A 16,921-nucleotide genomic window follows, 5' to 3' on the forward strand; every position below is an offset into this window, starting at 1 on the left:
TCTGCACAGCCTGCATTGTCAAGTGCAGCTTTTTTTTTTTTTTTTAAATAATGTGTATCAACAAGTCTGACAGTGCCATAGTTTATCAAACAGTGACACTTGAATACATTAGATTTCTTTATTAGAATTTATCTTTTTTTTTCTCTCCATATTCCAGTTCCACATGTCTTGTGGTACAAGGTCAGTGAGAAATAAAAAAAAAAGAAAAAAAAAAAAAGTGAGTAAAGAAAGAAAAACAAACAAAGAAAAAAAAAAAATAACACAAGTATAGTGAGCACCTTTTCTGACTACACAGCAGCCAGTAAAACAAGACATTTGCACTGTTACGGAATGTAGTTCGGGGTCATTAACAAACATTAACCGCATTATTTCCACATACACTACTCTTAAAATTGACTGTTAGAGGATCATGGAAATATCAGTTTATTTAAGCAGGTTTCAAGATGTGTGTGCGCGCAAAGTCTTGCAAACTAGCGAAAGACATACATCTTTAAAATCAATTTGATGAATGAATAAAATTAGATCTTAACTACAGTCATTTACATTCTTTAGGTTTTTACTCCATGCTAAATCCCTTTTTAAAAAAACCAAACAAAAAAAAACACAACCCGAAACACACCACTTTAGAGGAGGAGGTACTGTTGCTAGTTTAGCTCACAATCTGAACTGGGAACTTGATGCAGAACAAGTCGTTTTTGTTGTCATCTTTCAGTTCCCACTCCACCGTCAGCTTTATCTAGAAATGAAAAAGAGTGAACAAGGTGTGCTTTAGATATCTCACCTTTTAAAAAAAAAGAAGTTTGACAAAGTGGGTGAAACTTTGAAGCAACAAAAAGGGTAAAAGAAAAAAACAAAAATAAAATACCCCACATCTGTTTAACAGATGTCTGACAATCCACAGAGAGACATAATGTCATTAGGTTAATGTAGACAACACATTTCCTCAAGCAACACTGACATTTCATTACCAGTCCAACTGTCCAGATATGTGGGTCAAACTTTGTATTATTAACTGTAAATGCAGGTACTGTAATACAAGTGAAACAAGTCCTTAGATCTTTTACTTTTGGTTGGTCACTCAATGTACAAAATATGGATGTCACCACCACTGTCTAATTTCCAGTGGTGGAATATAACAAGTATGTACATTTATTGAATTATTGTCCAAATTAGATACTTGCCCTTTAGCATTTTGTGGCAATTCACAAGTGTTTTTTGGTAACTTTGATTTTAACACAAGTATACTGCTAATACTACTTTTACTTATAATGGAGCATCTTTACACTGTAGCTGTTTGCAGACTCAGACGTACTTACTGGGGGATACTCAGACTTCACAGGAAGAGAGTTCTGATAGTGATACTGCTGCCCATTCTGGATGGGACACTGAATTCCAGACTTGCAGCCATCTTCGATGGGAATGGGGAAGGGGACTGGTACTCCTGCAATAATACCATGAACCAACGCTGTGCTTGTCTGGCTCTCCACAGCTACAACACAGAACATGAGAGATCAGAAGTTAAAACAAATAAAAAAACACCACATTTGTTACAACTCTTTGGGAAAGATACTGCTACAACATATAGTTCCCTTACCACTTTTGAAGGTCACATTGACACTGTAGGACTGCCCTTTGTGTAGCTGGCATGGCTGACTGACACAGGGGTTAATGTCCACCATGACCACTTCGCCAGCAGAGGAGCCTGAAGAGAAACATGGGAAAATTATAATTGTTATTCTTAAAAGGGAGGTAGACCTCCCCCACCCCCCTAAAAAAAGTAATGCTAATATTTATGCCATAACGCATGTTAAGTGTAAAAACATTCTCATTAGAAGTGACCAACATATTACAACACAGTAAATCTACAAATGGCTGCTTCATGCTTAATGGCAGTGGTTCTCAAAGTAGGGTTCAGCGACCCCCCAGGGGTCCTTGAGGGGGTTCAAGGGGATCCCTAAATTTAACAGAAAGCATGGCACATATAAAACTCTTTTTTTTTAAAAATATAATTCCATAAGTACCACAGTGACAAATTTATAAAAACATGTAAAATGTATCACACATACATATGGTGATACATTTTCCATAATAAAACCTCTAAAAGCAAAAACCCTATCAGATGGGGGTCTGTGGTCCAATTTGTGTCAGTTGAGGTCCTTGACATGAAGTTTGAGAAGCACTGATTAGGGAATCCATTATAGGCGGAGTAACTAATTACATTTACTAAAGGACGAAAGTCACTAATCATTCCAGGTAGGGCTGGGCAATAAAACATAGCGATACAAGTTCCCCATCAACAACAATATAACAAATGTTTGATTTAATTCATTTGGACAACAAACTAGCACTATTTTTCTATTAAAATATTTTGATGAGGAAAGAGGGACAAAAATTGCATATTTGTTAAAAGATTTTATAATTGTTTTGAGTGTTCTACCTCAGATTTGTTAAGTGATCCACTATTTGGCAAGTGCATGGCATGTTCTGACGATACAGTAGTTTAAAACCACAATTAGCCATCTGGTTTTGTCAGCGTTCACTCAGGAGCAACAGATCGCCCATCCCTAATTCCAGGTTATGTTAGATGTAAATGTGGTTATATGAAAAGGATCATGATGGCGTTAAGAGTTGAATAATGTTAAAAATGTTTTCAGAACCATTCCGAAGCCTATCAAGCCATATAAACTGTCATAAAGATGTTTAACTTAGATTACCGCTTTCTCCTTTCAGTAAAAGGAGTACCTAGTACGCTTTGTCACCTTTGTTTCAACACAAATCTTTTAAATAAAGTTGCTGACGACTACATTTACATTTATTCATTTAGCTAACACTTTTACCCAAAAGCGACTTAGAATTGACATGTATGAGGATGTGTCACAGTGGGGAGTTGAACCCGGGTCTCACATCAAAGGCAGGCATCTTAACCACTGCCCCATGAGTCATGGAAGACATGTTTTAGTTTCAGAAGTCAACTTTACTGGCCAAGTATTAGGCATACAGACAGTTGACTCAAATTTTCAAATAACGAAGTCTGCTTGGATTAATATTCTGAAAGTGTTCTGTGAAATTATTTTGGTATTAAGAGTGGATTACCTCAATCATGTGTTTTACATTCATTAAGTGGCCTAATTTCAAGACTATTTGACCCAACCTTATGTAAAACCTACTCATGTATGCTATAGGTTCATACAGCAATAAGTAATGATGCCATGTTAAATGTTGTATGTGTACAACACATGTAGTTCAGTTTATTTGTCATGAGTTCTACTCAGCTGTGTAATATCCTCTGTGTAGAAGGAGAAAGCTTGACAAAGTCTAAAAACAATAACCCTTATGTCAACATCTTAGTGTTGCATTATGGGAAAGGATGATGCATTTTTGGAACTTGACCTATGATACTGACTAAAAGTCTATATCTTGGACTCAGCTGCTTAAATTTGGACTACTTTAAGATCTGTCTCTAGTTCCCCAACTGTATAGAAGTGATTTACTACAAAGTTTCCAATTCAAATCAGGAATCTCCTAAGTAAACAATTCTATTCCGTAGTTACAGAAGATTTGGCGAAAGAATACAGACTAAGCATCAGACCAGTTTTTTTGTTGCATGGATCAATAACGAGCTGGGACTGTTACTGAATGTAACACGGGAGTGTGGCGGCAGAAAACCGACTGGGAGTTGTTGCAAAGTAAAAGGCGACATGCACAGTACAAGTGTAGGCAGATGACTGTTATTTGCACGCTACAGAATATTTTAATAAAAATATGATGTCAAAAACCTGGTCAGCAGCATTGTGTTTCTGCTTTGCAAGACCCAATCAGAGAGCCGAGCGTGAGCGGCTGCGTCATCGTTTCTAAAGCCCTCCGTTTTGGCCCGTCTTCACTAAAACGCCCTCCGGAGTTTTGAAACGCAAAACTGGGTCGGCAACATTTCCAAACTTCAAACGTAGTAGTGTTGATGGGGCCTGAGAGAAAATACACAACCTCCTTTCCCACCCGTCCTCCTTGTAAATGATTGACTTGTAAACTAGTCGGTCAAAATAAGTAATTTCTAGTCATCTTTGTGTTTTGGGAAGCTGATGAGTGCGTTTCACTATTTCAGGACATTTAATGGTATCAAGATAGCGCATGTACAAGTAATGTTAAGTCAACTGATGTCACTATTTGGGTTACTTCTACAAGACTCTTGACTAGTATTTAACTTGCCAACAGTTAGCCGTTTAACTTTAGACATAAGTAAATATTCTTATTAAGCCGGCCATGTGAAACTTACCGCAGTCGATGAATTTCACTGGATCCGCACAGGTGAATCCCATTAAGCAGAGCAAAACGATGAAACCAGTCTGGGCATCCATGTTTCTTTTTTGTTTGACCCTAAAACCTAAACAAATAAGTGTTCATTATGTAACAGAAAAGTAAACTACCGAAGACCTGTCTGACTTTAAGTCGTCAGCAATCATATGACTTCGTGTCTGTTTCCCCATCCCCAATGTCCCGAGCGTGGCAGTGATTACTACACAAGAAATACTCTTCGAATACCTGGCACTACAGTAAACAACATAAACACAGTGAGTCTACTAAATAAGTATAAGATATCGGTAAACTAACAAACTATACCTTTATAGGTCCTCAGCCAGCTTTCAGAGTGTTTATGCTGACTACCTACTCCTTGCACTTTTTATTTCCTTGTATCACGCGACCCAAGTAACGCCTATTTAATGTTACAAGGCGTTTTTCTCGCCCGAGATTTAGCCTATCAGGACCGCTTTAGCGCAGATATCCCTCCTCCTGCGCTATAATTGGCAGATCAAAACCTCAAACACTAAACGAACGCGCTCATCTGTAATCTACATCTAAATGTTATAAATCTAAATTTTAAAACTATTGGTGGATCCAATAATACACCATAGGAGCGATGTACCTGAGAGGCAAAACCAAGGTATGTAGTTTTACAAGTACATCCGACGGGTGAAAACATAAATGCTTCCTGATTGGTGCACGGACAAATCAAACAACAATTTTAGCCAATAAGGATACGATATGTTCCTCGGCTCCGGTTGGGGGCGGAACTTGCCAACGTTTGTTGTGGAAAATGTCATTCGTGAGACGAGCCATGATAACTGCGTCAAAGTCAAAAGTATTGAGCCTTGCAAGGTAACGTTGATTTGTTTTATATCGTTCACATCTTTAGGGATCTCCATGATTAAAATCACCCTGTAAGAAACTTCTCTGAGGAGGAAAAAAGCGGTGTGTTAGGTCGTTAGAACGCTAACGTTAGCCTTTGATGCTAAGTCCCCGTTAAGTAACATTAGGTAGTACTGGGGCCAGTAACGTTACAGGTCCTTCTGCTGTCATGCGATCTAATCTGAATGTTACGTTGATGTTTTGCAGGGCATCTACTCTTCTGAGCAATCTCAATGTGAGCCATCAGTTACACCGGCCTCCTCAAAACCCCTTGCCCCTTTACACAGCAGGGTTTCAGCGTTTCAGCAGCGCCTCAGCCCAGGAGAAGCCAGCTGTGTCCGGTCCAGCTGAAGATAAAATACATCTCACTGAGTCATGTGTGAAGGTCTGCAGATACCCATGATTAAGCATCACACTCTTCTCATGCTGTATTTTCGAGACCTATCTGGGAAGCCTGGAAAGTTAAAAACTACACATGAAGCTGCTAGAGTGACAGATGAGTTAGTGAAGCTGTTTTGCAGGTGTGGGTATATTCGCGGGATGGACTTATTATCTGTGTAAAATGTCCGACATTTCATAAATTCTCCATCTGAGCCAGTGGAGCAGCTAAATAATGTCAGATCAGAGTCTTACTTTACGTATTCAAGATATTTCTTAGGGCCCTTAATTTATGTAACAGGGAAAGGTAAGACCGGTCAAGCTTGCAGTAATTTGCTGACCCCACAAGTGTTCACTGACCTTCCAGCTCTAGTTATTTCTCATATGTGTCCTTGTTAGGGAGGCAACAGTTACACTGATAAGGTAGAGACAGTATCTCAGGCGTCAGGCTAGCAGATATCGGTGTTCTCTGGGAATCTTGCAAGGTTGAGTCTTACAAGGATGTTTACAAGAATTTACTGACTTCACAGATTAGAGTACATCTCATGGAATATATTCAAATATGACATATCATTGGAGAATTAACATCAGATCAATCAGAAGCATTTCATGTTAAATCCCATTGCCTCACAGCCACTTTGGTAATGAATGTGCTGAACTGTTTTTTTTGTGTGTATTCATGCTCATGTCCTCCCTTTTAATCCAGAGACTAGGGGAAATCATGGGGAACGGGGAGTACCTGAGAATACATGTAGAGGGAGGAGGCTGCTCTGGGTTCCAGTACAAGTTCTCTGTTGTTAGTAACAAGAATGAAGATGACAGGTAACCTGCAACAAATGTAGCTTTAAAGTTACTTTCTTCCCCGCTGGCCTCATTGTTTTTCCATATTGTCTATTAATCCAGTCAACTCTGTCCCATCCTGCCTTCACTCTGCTCTGCTTTCAGCTTGTTTGAGCAAGGAGGAGTGGGCGTTATCGTGGATCAGGACAGCCTGGAGTATGTGAAAGGAGCCACTGTGGACTTCACCCAGGAGCTGATCCGCTCCACTTTCCAAGTGCTCAAAAATCCTCAAGCTGATCATGGCTGCTCCTGTGGCAGCTCCTTCTCTGTCAAACTATGACCTTGTTTCCCTGCTTCCCTGTGTCAATATTACTTAAAACCCTGATTTACCAGTTTATTAGAATATTAGAGACACTTGTTAATATAATTCATTCTAACTATTTCAGCCTAAACAATTGCCATAGAGATTCTTCAACACCTTTCTGACACAATGTCAACAAAAACTTGACATAGATAAAGATAGAATTTATTATATGGTTATATTACGGATTGCCTATAACAGTAAACAGGTACCTAATAAACTGGTAACGCAGGGCATAATGTGATATTGGACTTTCTGATACATTGAATTCTTAATTTCAGTCACTAATAGCTACACCTAGTGTCACAGAGAAACCGGCCGATAATCATTTTCCTAGAAAAACAGGGTGTTTGTTTTTAGGTGTGAAACTACTTGAACGGGATGAAAGGCAGAGGTATTGATTAATCATTGTGCTGTTTTGCAGTTAATGAGTGGAGAATGCTCACTGACCGCTTGTTCATGTTAGTCATCTGTGATTTGTCATGTATTCAAACAACAGTGCTTAGATTTGCCTTTGTGTGTAAAATATGTAAATAGACATATCTATGAAGAGCTAAGATGTATTATTTGTTTCACATAAAATAAAACAGTGAATTTCAGACGTGTATATCTTCAGTCATTTCAATGTATTATATGCAAATTGGTGTGTGTCCAAAAACTTGATGTAAGCGAGGTGGTTTTTTGTTATCTCATGATGCGCTTCCTGATCACATTAGAATGATGAAAGGGCAGCCAGAAAGTGTGTGTGTGTGTGTGTGTGTGTGTATATATATAAATATAAATATATATATATATATATATATTTTTTTTTTTTTCTAAAGGTTAGTTAAAGTGTTAACTTCATCAGCATCAACTGGTCAGTGAATATTATTCGAAGTTTAAAACTCAAGTTAATGGTTGCCTTTTTTTTTATTAAAGTGGAGTTTAAGAAACATCTCACAAAAAATATACAAAAAGAATATATACAAATGATATTTACACTGGTATAATGTAAATCAAAATATGCAGCAACATTTTTTGTAGTTAGTCAGTAGTTAGGAACAAAATGTTTTGCACTTTTCATATTTTCTCTCTGATAAAACATTCCATTTAAGCAATATATCCGATTACACAAAACAGGAACTTACTGTCACACCATTCATATTCATGAAAATGCGACCATAATACATCATAGCAGCACACCGAAAAGTGACCAGAAGAATTGCAACAGTGCATTGAAACATCAATTTAAGCAGTTTTGTTTTTCTGAGGAATTAGGTTCGGACGGATTGTCTTCCAGGAAACCATGCACACCCACTAACCACAAACAAGTCCTCAAACAAGTATGCACACGTTTAACATGTCATGAGGGGAACACTGCCAAGGGAGGTTTGACGTCAACCAATCAACAACACATAACACACCATAAATGAACTGTCAGGGTAACACAGTGACCAGGTCAGGTGTACAGTGCATAGTATGCTTTGGCATGCTGACATCCAGAACATAACAGTGGATGTTACATTCAGGAGAAGGCCACGGGATTTGGAATTACCAGTAAAAATAGAACAAATGACTAAATGTAAATGTAAATGCTCCGTACTTGTATAGCGCCTTTCTAGTCTTTTCGACCACTCAAAGCGCTTTTACACTACATCTGCATTCACCAGTCACACACATTCATACACTGAGCCTAAGTGCTCAAACAGAAACTAACATTCACACTCATTCATACACTGGCGGAATAGCCGCCAGGGGCAAATCGGGGTTCAGTATCTTGCCCAAGGACACTTCGACACGCAACCAGGGAGCCAGGGATCGAACCGCCGACCTTCCGATTAACAGCCAACCCGCTCTACCTCCTGAGCCACAGCCGCCCCGACTACATGATCCAAAAAGTAAAACCAACATAATACAAAAAGAATCCAAACCCTCATAAATTGAACACTCAGATTAAGGCTAATTCAGTTTGCTACATGTTTTTAAAAAATGGCATTGTCAGAAACACAATTTCTTAGGCCTGCCAAGTGACAAAACTGCCATTTGGGACACAGATAACGCTCATTCTTAAAAAAAATAATCCATCACTGAAATGATATGCACATACTGTATTAGAGAGATGTATTTTTTTCATTGATGATGTGAATGTCGTGAGAGCAGGGCTGTATACCCTCTGCCTGTGTTCACAATCAAGACTGATGCTGTGATGAAAATGAGCCTTGCACATATGCATGCACCTAGTTTTGAGGCAGTAAGTCAGATCGCCACTCCATTTACAAGCTGCCAGGTCTGTCCTCCTCCTCCTCCTCGTTTAAATGCGTCCTTAAGCAGAATCGTTTCTCATGCTGGGAGACGCCCAGACTTTCCGAGGCAGGTGTGGTCCTCAGTGAGGGGCATGGACGCACCTCCATACAAAGAGGCTAGAAAGGGCATAGAGATATTGACGCATCGCTTAATATTTGATTGTCATATCATTTGTAAAAAAAAAAGTTTTTGGAGTCTCAGTCGTACCTTCGGTCATCTCCACCAGCACTAACGACGAAGCGATCTCCATTAGTGAAGCGCACATTAGTCAGGTGTGCAGAATGCCCCAGAAAGCGTTTGTGTTTGGCCTAAAAGAGATCACACACACACGTATCATCCAAGTGGCACCTTTTCAAACTACAGTCAACAAACACGGACATATATACAGTATATTACAGTGCACATAAGAATATCAGAGCATGTGACAGTTCCAGTTAAAACTGTTAAGTCATCATGGAGTCCTCATTTAACCTCCGTCACGTAAAATCTAGTTTTTCAGTAAGTGAAAAGAATGAGGGAATAATGGTCACAAGTTGAAACGTGATGGTTTTGTAACAGGTATATTAAAAACAATAATTTAAACACACTACATTAATGGCCTTTTTATAAATACCACCACTGCAGGGCATCAAAGTCAGTCATTTTCAAACTCTACACAGAGTGGCTCAGAAAGGTGCAGAGAAAAATATCACACTTAAAACTACCATCATCATACAAATGGTAAAAGTATAAATATTACTGTCATAATAAATAAAATAAAATGGTAATAATGATATTATGCAATCATACTTACAAACTTCTCTGGACATGGAAAGTCAAACAGCTTTACCATTCCAAAGTCATCGCCTGTGACGATGTTAAGGCCCGAGTGGGACACACAGGCACAGGTGACGTCGGCTTTGTCTGTGTTGCGGGACCAGATCCCTATGACCTCGTCCCCAAGGACACTGGATACAAAGAGAGATCAATTACACTTTTGCCTTAGACTCTGCTCTTCAGCCGTTACCTTTCCAACATACATGTGTTAGTCTTAACACTCTACTCTCACCTTGTCCAGGTGGCCCAGGTAATCCTGTCGATATGGGACTGCTCTGTGACCTGCTTCCCGGACGGCACCTCATACACGAGTCGTTTGTAAGCACCTGTGGAAATCTGTTTTGAGGTATTGGAGGTTAGCAATCATACAGGCAGCCAGCATCTGAGACAAACATGCCCTCTCACCGCAAAGTCAATACCTGGACGTAAGTGCTGTCGGCAGAAAAGTCCATCTGCATCACGAAGCTGGGGATGTCCCTGCAGCAGTTGATGCGGTTCAGCTGCGGGCCGAGCGTGAGGTCGTAGAAGTCAACAGCACTCTCAGTAGAGCCTACGGCCAAGTAACAAGAATTTGGACTGAACCTGTAAGAAAGACATGCAGTGTCACAAAACACATCTCCTGTCAGATTTACTTTGTAGTGTGTAGGGTAGCTTTGAACCTTTTCAGTCTCCAAAATATAATAAAAAGACATTAATTCTGATGTGTTTAAACTGATGCCACTGATGATTCATTATCTTTCAATCTAAAAATGAACACGCAAATAAACAAATTAATGAAAATACATTCAAACTAGGCTGATTCATAGGTCCTAACAGTTTGCACTTTCCAGTTCCATAAGCTGCCATCATTACCTTATATCCTGGATAGGAGAGCGCCGGTCCCTCTTCTTGCCCCAGATTTTGAGCGAGGCAACCAGCAGGATGATGAACTCTCCATTCTTCATGCCGATGGCCACCATGTCTCCCTCAGGGCTGTAGCTGATGGTACGCGCTGGGTGGCCCAGGTTCACCTTGTTCAGCATCTTCTGTATCCCCACAAGGCCATGTAAGATCAGGACATAATTAACATAACTTTGTGGATGAGGGAAGCCAAACTTTCCCTTGATGAAAGACAGTGGACGTCTTGATAGAGTGATGATAGAAATATAGCATTACTGGGAAAAATTGAGATAGATAGGTAACATGGCTGACCTTCTCTGGAATGTCCCACAGACGAACAGTGCCGTCCTCTGCCGCAGACAGAAATACGTCTCTGGAGGGATGGGTGCCCAAGCCCCAGATAGGTCCGTCCATGTGTCCGTTCACCAAGATGTTGCACGCCGCATTCTTCTCTCCTACCTCAATGATCTCTGCATTCCTGGTCCCCACGAGGATTTTACCCTAATGCAGCAATCAGTAAAATGTGTCAGATGAGATAAAGAGAATTAGCTGGATAATTTTATTGAGTTCAGTATTATCTGGAACCTACCTTTCCTCTGCATACAGAGCGAACACAGTCTATGATCTGTCCAGTTTCTAATCGAAACGCTCTGCAGCGCTTCAGCTCCTGGTCCCAGAGCTTCAACGCGCCTCCTTCCTTTGACCTGTAGAGAGAGTTTTTAATCTCTCAGCTAATGAAATTCACAGCTTTAAATAAAATGTATGTATTTTCCTCTGATATGTATTTAGACTTATTGCAAATATCGATAAATCACAAAATTAAAGGGATGTTTTCACTTATCTGTTATCAAGATAATATATGATACCACTAAAACCACCACGCATGTAATATAGTGAAGAAAGGCAACGGGGCAGCACTTACGGTCTTTCCTTGCCTCCGGTGACGATGAGGCCGTCTCTCAGTGTGGTGTACATGGTGAACACAGGGCCCGTATGAGCTTTGGCCACAATTCTTACTAGAATGTGTTCCTTCCACACACACACATCCCCACTTATGGTACCTGTAAATGTCAAGTTATTCTGAAAAGAAAACAAATCTGCACTAATCTAGTGGCCTAAGAGCAGAGCGAGCAATGCAAGAACAATTCACAGCACATTTAAGCAGACAGTATGGGATCTGATGAGCTATAAGTATTAGCAGAGTCAAATTATGATGTAAAACATAACAACAAGCAACGATTTTAAGATTTCATAAAACTGGTGTTTGAAATAGACACCGTAAAATATATTGGTTGGAATTCACTTACAGCTCCAAATGCTACAGACAGCATGGTCTGCATCCGGGCATCCTCTATTGAACTCAGCACACCTTTCTTGCTGAGCAAAGCTCGACCAGCCAAAGTCCAGAAACGCACATGCTTGATCCCCACAGACACAAAGTGTGTGTCAGAGTCCGGCCGAAATTCAGCCACAAAGATCCGCTGGGTGTGACCTATCCGGCTGGCCACCTTGGCACCTGAAAAACAACGAAAGAGTGCAATGAATTTTCTAATGCCCAAAGGTCAAAGTTTAAGAGAAGAGTATTTCGTTTTACCTTCCTGCCACTTCCAGATGGTGACGGTGTGTTCAGGGTCCAGGCCCACAGACAGCAGGAGTTTTCCTGTGGCACTAAAGCTGACAGAGCAAACCCCACCAGAGTGGAAACAACGTAACACTGACAGTGTCTGCTTGGTCATGGCATCCCACACATGGATAGATGGAGACGTTGCTGAGGGACAGAGAAGGAAAAGAGAATTTTTGTTTAAATCTATCTACTATCAATGCACTTCTTTCTTTCTCTCGTCCGACTCGTGTCATGTGTAAAACCTTAGCAAAGGTAGTTAATTATTATTATTGAGTTTCTTTGTTTATTGGGTTTCTAAAAATGCCATACTCAAATTGAACAAAACCCCAAAACTAAAAAGGTACAGGCTAGAGTTTAGACATATGCTTTCATAGGTTTGCATGAGGTAAAAAACGCCAATCAAGTGGCCACTAGATGGCAGAAACGTAAAGAATATAATAAGTTGCAGTCTATGGATGAAACAACACAGATTTCCTTTCAATAGTTATTAACACCATGTTTCCTGCCTTACATAAAGAATCATTGTAAAATGTACTTACCCGACATGTCACCAGTATCACCTGAAAAGAAGGAAAGTCTGATTGATTGACGGAGACAACAATATTATTATTATTGGTTTTTTTTTAACTTTCTGAGCAATAGTAGTATCTGCTATTGACAAAACCTTTTACTTTCAAAATATTAAGGTAATTTACAGAAAATTAAGTACAATTACATTAAATATAATTATATTTTGCTATCACAAATCCTCTGTCATTCAATTGCTTTGTTTACGTGTGTCTGTCTGTGAGATGTGCCGCATATATGACAATCCCACAACTATTCCTTAAACGGGGTCATTAGTTGCTTTATAGTTCAGATGGGCTCGTAGGAAGAGAATGACATGTCATGTACAATAATCCACCTGCCTATACAATGCACAACACAGGATACAGGGAAGAAAAATGAGACGGCTGGTGACACAGGAGGTCAACTTCTCCCAAACATACCTACTTGGCCAGTTGCCACCACGTTGGGGAATTTGGGATGTTGATTGATTGTCAGGCACAGAATGTCGTCACTGTGTTCTACATAGAAACTTTGGCAGGCTGTAAGAAAACACACCCAACCCACACACACATACACACACAAGATGAAACACATACATGTTACATTTGCTTTTCAGGTAGTAAACAGTAACACTGTCTCTGAGTATCTGCTAGACTGTGCTCTGTCTGCTTACTGTTGAAATGATTGGTTCAAGTATGAAGAAGTTTCGGAGACTGATGAAGACTTAACATAGCATGGTTTATTGAGCCCGGCCGAGGAGATACAGTGCCAGCATACAACATGTGAACACATCAAATGCCAACACCAAATCTGAAGGATAACATCTTGTGGTCCCTTTTATGTTTCTGTCTTCCCCCTAGTGCCTGTAGGTTTCTCTATTAGGTCACCTTTCACCTAGAACAACTAATCTATCTGATGTTTAGGCTCCAATGCTTCATCATATTGGAATCTCTCACTATCCAAGAGTTGTACTCTAATCTGTGAGTTCTTGTAAACATTCTTGTAGAGCTCAACCTTGTAAGATTCCCAGAGAACACTGATATCTGCTAGCCTGACATCTGAGCTACTGTCTCTACCTAATCAGTCTATTGTTGTCTTCCTGATGAGGACAAGTACGTGTGAGAAATACCTAAAGCAATAATGTCAAACACTTATGGGTCAGCTAAATTACTCTAAGCTAGACCTGTCTAATCTTTCCCTGTTACATCACTTAAGACACCTAAGAAATAATCTCAACACTTACAGGTTGTCAAGTTGAGCACAATGCCGACTGAGGCCGTGTGGTAGATGATGTCTGCCCCCTCGTTCAGGTAGTGCACGTTATTACGGCAGTCATTGCCACGGTAACCAAACACCAGCTCCAACCCCAGGTCCTGCGGGAGAGTCAGAAAAAGAACGGCAGAAAGTCAAAAAGGTCAACGCCATGACAACTAAGATGTTCAGAGCCAGCTGCCGGCTGAAGTAGCACGTCGTTATTCGATTACAGCATCCTCCCCAGAGGATCTTTCTGGACAGAATACGAGCACACAGCTTCTTCAGCTGAAATAATCACAGTAGAAACTGGCATTTTGAATCTTTTGCTGCGCTGACAGAGACTCCTTCTGTTTACATAAGGTTATTCATCTCTTTACATCTATCAGTTTGCCGTGTTTTGGTAAGGATGTGTGGCCCTTCTTACCTCAATGGGTCTCTTCTTTTTGCCAACATTGTTGGTCTGCAGCTTCTCCGGCTGTGGCAGCGCCCTGCTGACAGGAGGCCTGAAACAGACAGCTGGGATAAGAGGGCTGCCGCAGAGCTGCTTATCATGCTGATGATAATGACATGATGATGACAATAATGATTATATTACACTGTTTACTATTCTGACTGTTGCATAGAAAAAGGTCATGAATATCTGCTGAAATGTGTTATCTCAACAGAAAGGAAAATCCATGTGTGTACACTACAGAGTTCGTATTACCAGCAAAGCAATGAAAGGATGAGATTTCATCAGAGACATCACTAATTAAATATAATGTATGTCTGGATTTGTGGCTGAAAAATGCAGTTCTCTGTATTCTGTTTGAAATACAACCAGACAGTGAATTTAAAAGTCCTTTTCACTCATTAAATCAGCTAAACAGTTTTCTCTGATTAATTTGAAAGACTTTTAAAGTGCATATTTAAAACTCAATTGTATGAAACTATTAAATAAACTGCAAAGACTGTATGGAGTCTAAAAGACGGACACCAGGAGACCACTCGCTTCATATTTAATCTACAAATATTGAAACGAGGCCAAAACCTGTGTATGTGCTCTACAAAGTAATAAAAGAAGCAGAAAGTAGGTGGCTTACCTTGACCCTCTTCGGGGCAGCAATTACAAAGAAGAAAGTAATAATTAGAAAAGGTTTCTCACAGCGTTCACTAATGCCCAGGCACACATACACACAAAACACAACACCTCAGCCGCTGAGGACATAAAATACAGGAGTCAGGGCATTGTGTAACCATGACAACTAAAGTCCATTTCCATGACAACTGCGGCCCGAAAGATGCTGGGTGGATGCTTGCATCTTTGTCAGAGAAACTAATCTGGAAATCAGTAAACCTGATGCACCCAAAGCCTGGGACCCACTTAGAGATGGATTATGATGATGGGAAGTTTGATAATTAACTGTTTAAGACCACCTACAAAAACAATATTTCCATTAAAAAGACTTGTATCGTGAAATGTGTATGTTTCTAATAATCCTTCTGGTTTTGATGTGTGAAGTTAATCCACTTTAATCATTCCATTTCCAAGTCACCGACTATTAATAACACTTCTTGTGCAACCCATTCAGATTTGTTCTGCTGACTATTTGACACAAAAGTAAATTAAATTCAAGCTCTAATTGAATTGGCGTTCAGAAAATCAGCTCATTAGCAAGATAATTAGCACCCAAAATAATTTCTGTATGAAGAAAAACAAAACTTCATGAGATGACTATCAAGAGTGAAAGGCACTTCTTGATCCTATCGTCTCGTATCGTATGCCTTCATTTTATTTGTATAGTTTGTATAGTTTGCTCTTTATGAAGGCGACAGGGTGACCATGTGATACATTCTCCCTAATGTAGCCCACAGATTAAAACAACACAGTTTAGTCAGAGAGGCTGTTTACCTTTTCTCTGTAATTAAAAATATTACAACCATGCCAACAGCTTAACCTTTTGTCCAAAATGAACATACATGAACACCAAAGCTTACCTGACCACCCCTTGTCTTCGAGTTGCATTAAAGAGCGAAGCAGGATAATGACAGATGGACAGCCATTAAAGGAAAGAAGAAGAGCAGAAAAGGCTGAGTTATTTCAAAAGGGCAGGGGCAGGGCAGGATTTTCAGGCAGGAAAAGAAAAGATGTTGACTGAAGAAGGCAGACTTGGCTTCATCTGGACACCGAAGCCTCATTTTTTGTTCTATGACAAGCAGACATTCCTAAACGTTATTTTGTGACTGCTCATGGGGCATCCTTCTGAGCATCAGCAGAGCAATACCTTTCGTCTACAGAGGGTTCTTTCAGCTGCAGGTGTGGTTTCACACCCGTCATGGGTCGCATGTTGGTCGATAAGGCCTTGATGGTGTAGTTGATCTCGTTCTCCCTCGTCACATCACTGTCATAACCTTGTAAAGGAAAGAAAATTCACAGATTTCGCTTTAGCAATGGAAACATTCGATGAATAAAAAACCTGAAAAGATACAAATCTTTCACCTCCATCATCCTCACTCTCGATGTCCGACTCCTCGCTGTCACACTGTTTGAATTCCCGGTGGCCCTCGGGCTCATGGGCCCAGATCATGAGGCACGTGTCGCCCCCACCAACCGTAACCAGGAGGCTGTCATCATGGGTCCATCGCACATTGGTAACATGTGTGCTGTGGGCCACATAGCGTTTGAACTTTGCATACTTCCCCTGGGGGAGAGGGACAACAATAGTTTAACACGTGACATTAAAACACAGAAATTAACATAACATTTGCATGAACCTTAAACATAAGCCTAACAGTAAGGAATGAGACATTCAAACCAGATAAGAAAAAGACTGATG

The 16,921-nt window shown here is 40.1% G+C and overlaps 3 protein-coding genes across 3 annotated transcripts in view; 1 reads left to right on the forward strand and 2 right to left on the reverse strand.

Annotated features, from left to right (window-relative positions):
• Positions 1 to 104: 104 nt before the first annotated feature.
• LOC123979263 (NPC intracellular cholesterol transporter 2-like) lies at positions 105 to 4,760 on the reverse strand. The gene is made up of 5 exons (XM_046063113.1): positions 4,615 to 4,760; positions 4,271 to 4,378; positions 1,595 to 1,702; positions 1,317 to 1,489; positions 105 to 736 (listed from the first exon to the last, which is right to left on the reverse strand). The coding sequence occupies exons 2-5, from the start codon at positions 4,350 to 4,352 to the stop codon at positions 650 to 652; spliced, it is 450 nt and encodes a 149-aa protein (XP_045919069.1). The 5' UTR covers positions 4,353 to 4,378; positions 4,615 to 4,760; the 3' UTR covers positions 105 to 649.
• A 238-nt stretch (positions 4,761 to 4,998) lies between these two features.
• On the forward strand, positions 4,999 to 7,299 carry isca2 (iron-sulfur cluster assembly 2). Its single transcript, XM_046063112.1, has 4 exons — positions 4,999 to 5,151; positions 5,389 to 5,566; positions 6,266 to 6,381; positions 6,505 to 7,299. The coding sequence occupies exons 1-4, from the start codon at positions 5,090 to 5,092 to the stop codon at positions 6,677 to 6,679; spliced, it is 531 nt and encodes a 176-aa protein (XP_045919068.1). The 5' UTR covers positions 4,999 to 5,089; the 3' UTR covers positions 6,680 to 7,299.
• Positions 7,300 to 8,785: 1,486 nt separating this feature from the next.
• Positions 8,786 to 16,921, reverse strand: part of eml5 (EMAP like 5) — a 42,475-nt gene continuing 34,339 nt past the window's right edge. The window contains exons 28-43 of the mRNA XM_046063139.1: positions 15,188 to 15,196; positions 14,530 to 14,608; positions 14,095 to 14,224; positions 13,292 to 13,390; positions 12,842 to 12,862; positions 12,273 to 12,446; positions 11,986 to 12,194; positions 11,601 to 11,758; positions 11,268 to 11,382; positions 10,991 to 11,179; positions 10,652 to 10,824; positions 10,219 to 10,381; positions 10,032 to 10,135; positions 9,777 to 9,930; positions 9,191 to 9,291; positions 8,786 to 9,099 (exon numbers count right to left, since the gene is read on the reverse strand). Of these exons, the coding sequence (XP_045919095.1) occupies positions 9,063 to 9,099; positions 9,191 to 9,291; positions 9,777 to 9,930; positions 10,032 to 10,135; positions 10,219 to 10,381; positions 10,652 to 10,824; positions 10,991 to 11,179; positions 11,268 to 11,382; positions 11,601 to 11,758; positions 11,986 to 12,194; positions 12,273 to 12,446; positions 12,842 to 12,862; positions 13,292 to 13,390; positions 14,095 to 14,224; positions 14,530 to 14,608; positions 15,188 to 15,196 (1,915 nt within the window). The 3' untranslated portion in view covers positions 8,786 to 9,062. The remainder of the gene's footprint in view (positions 9,100 to 9,190; positions 9,292 to 9,776; positions 9,931 to 10,031; positions 10,136 to 10,218; positions 10,382 to 10,651; positions 10,825 to 10,990; positions 11,180 to 11,267; positions 11,383 to 11,600; positions 11,759 to 11,985; positions 12,195 to 12,272; positions 12,447 to 12,841; positions 12,863 to 13,291; positions 13,391 to 14,094; positions 14,225 to 14,529; positions 14,609 to 15,187; positions 15,197 to 16,921) is intronic.

The sequence above is a fragment of the Micropterus dolomieu genome, linkage group LG11 (genome assembly GCF_021292245.1).
Source record: "Micropterus dolomieu isolate WLL.071019.BEF.003 ecotype Adirondacks linkage group LG11, ASM2129224v1, whole genome shotgun sequence".
In the NCBI taxonomy this organism is placed as follows: Eukaryota; Metazoa; Chordata; class Actinopteri; order Centrarchiformes; family Centrarchidae; genus Micropterus; species Micropterus dolomieu.

Bases quoted from the DNA above. Each gene is read 5' to 3' on its own strand.
- LOC123979263 (XM_046063113.1), bottom strand. From the start codon at position 4,352: ATGGATGCCCAGACTGGTTTCATCGTTTTGCTCTGCTTAATGGGATTC. The intron at 1,703-4,270 runs GTAAGTTTCACA...GTTTCTCTTCAG, and splicing joins AGTGAAATTCATCGACTGCG to GCTCCTCTGCTGGCGAAGTG. The intron at 1,490-1,594 runs GTAAGGGAACTA...TCTGTGTTGTAG, and splicing joins CAATGTGACCTTCAAAAGTG to CTGTGGAGAGCCAGACAAGC.
- isca2 (XM_046063112.1), top strand. From the start codon at position 5,090: ATGTCATTCGTGAGACGAGCCATGATAACTGCGTCAAAGTCAAAAGTA. The intron at 5,152-5,388 runs GTAACGTTGATT...GATGTTTTGCAG, and splicing joins AAAGTATTGAGCCTTGCAAG to GGCATCTACTCTTCTGAGCA. The intron at 6,382-6,504 runs GTAACCTGCAAC...CTCTGCTTTCAG, and splicing joins AACAAGAATGAAGATGACAG to CTTGTTTGAGCAAGGAGGAG.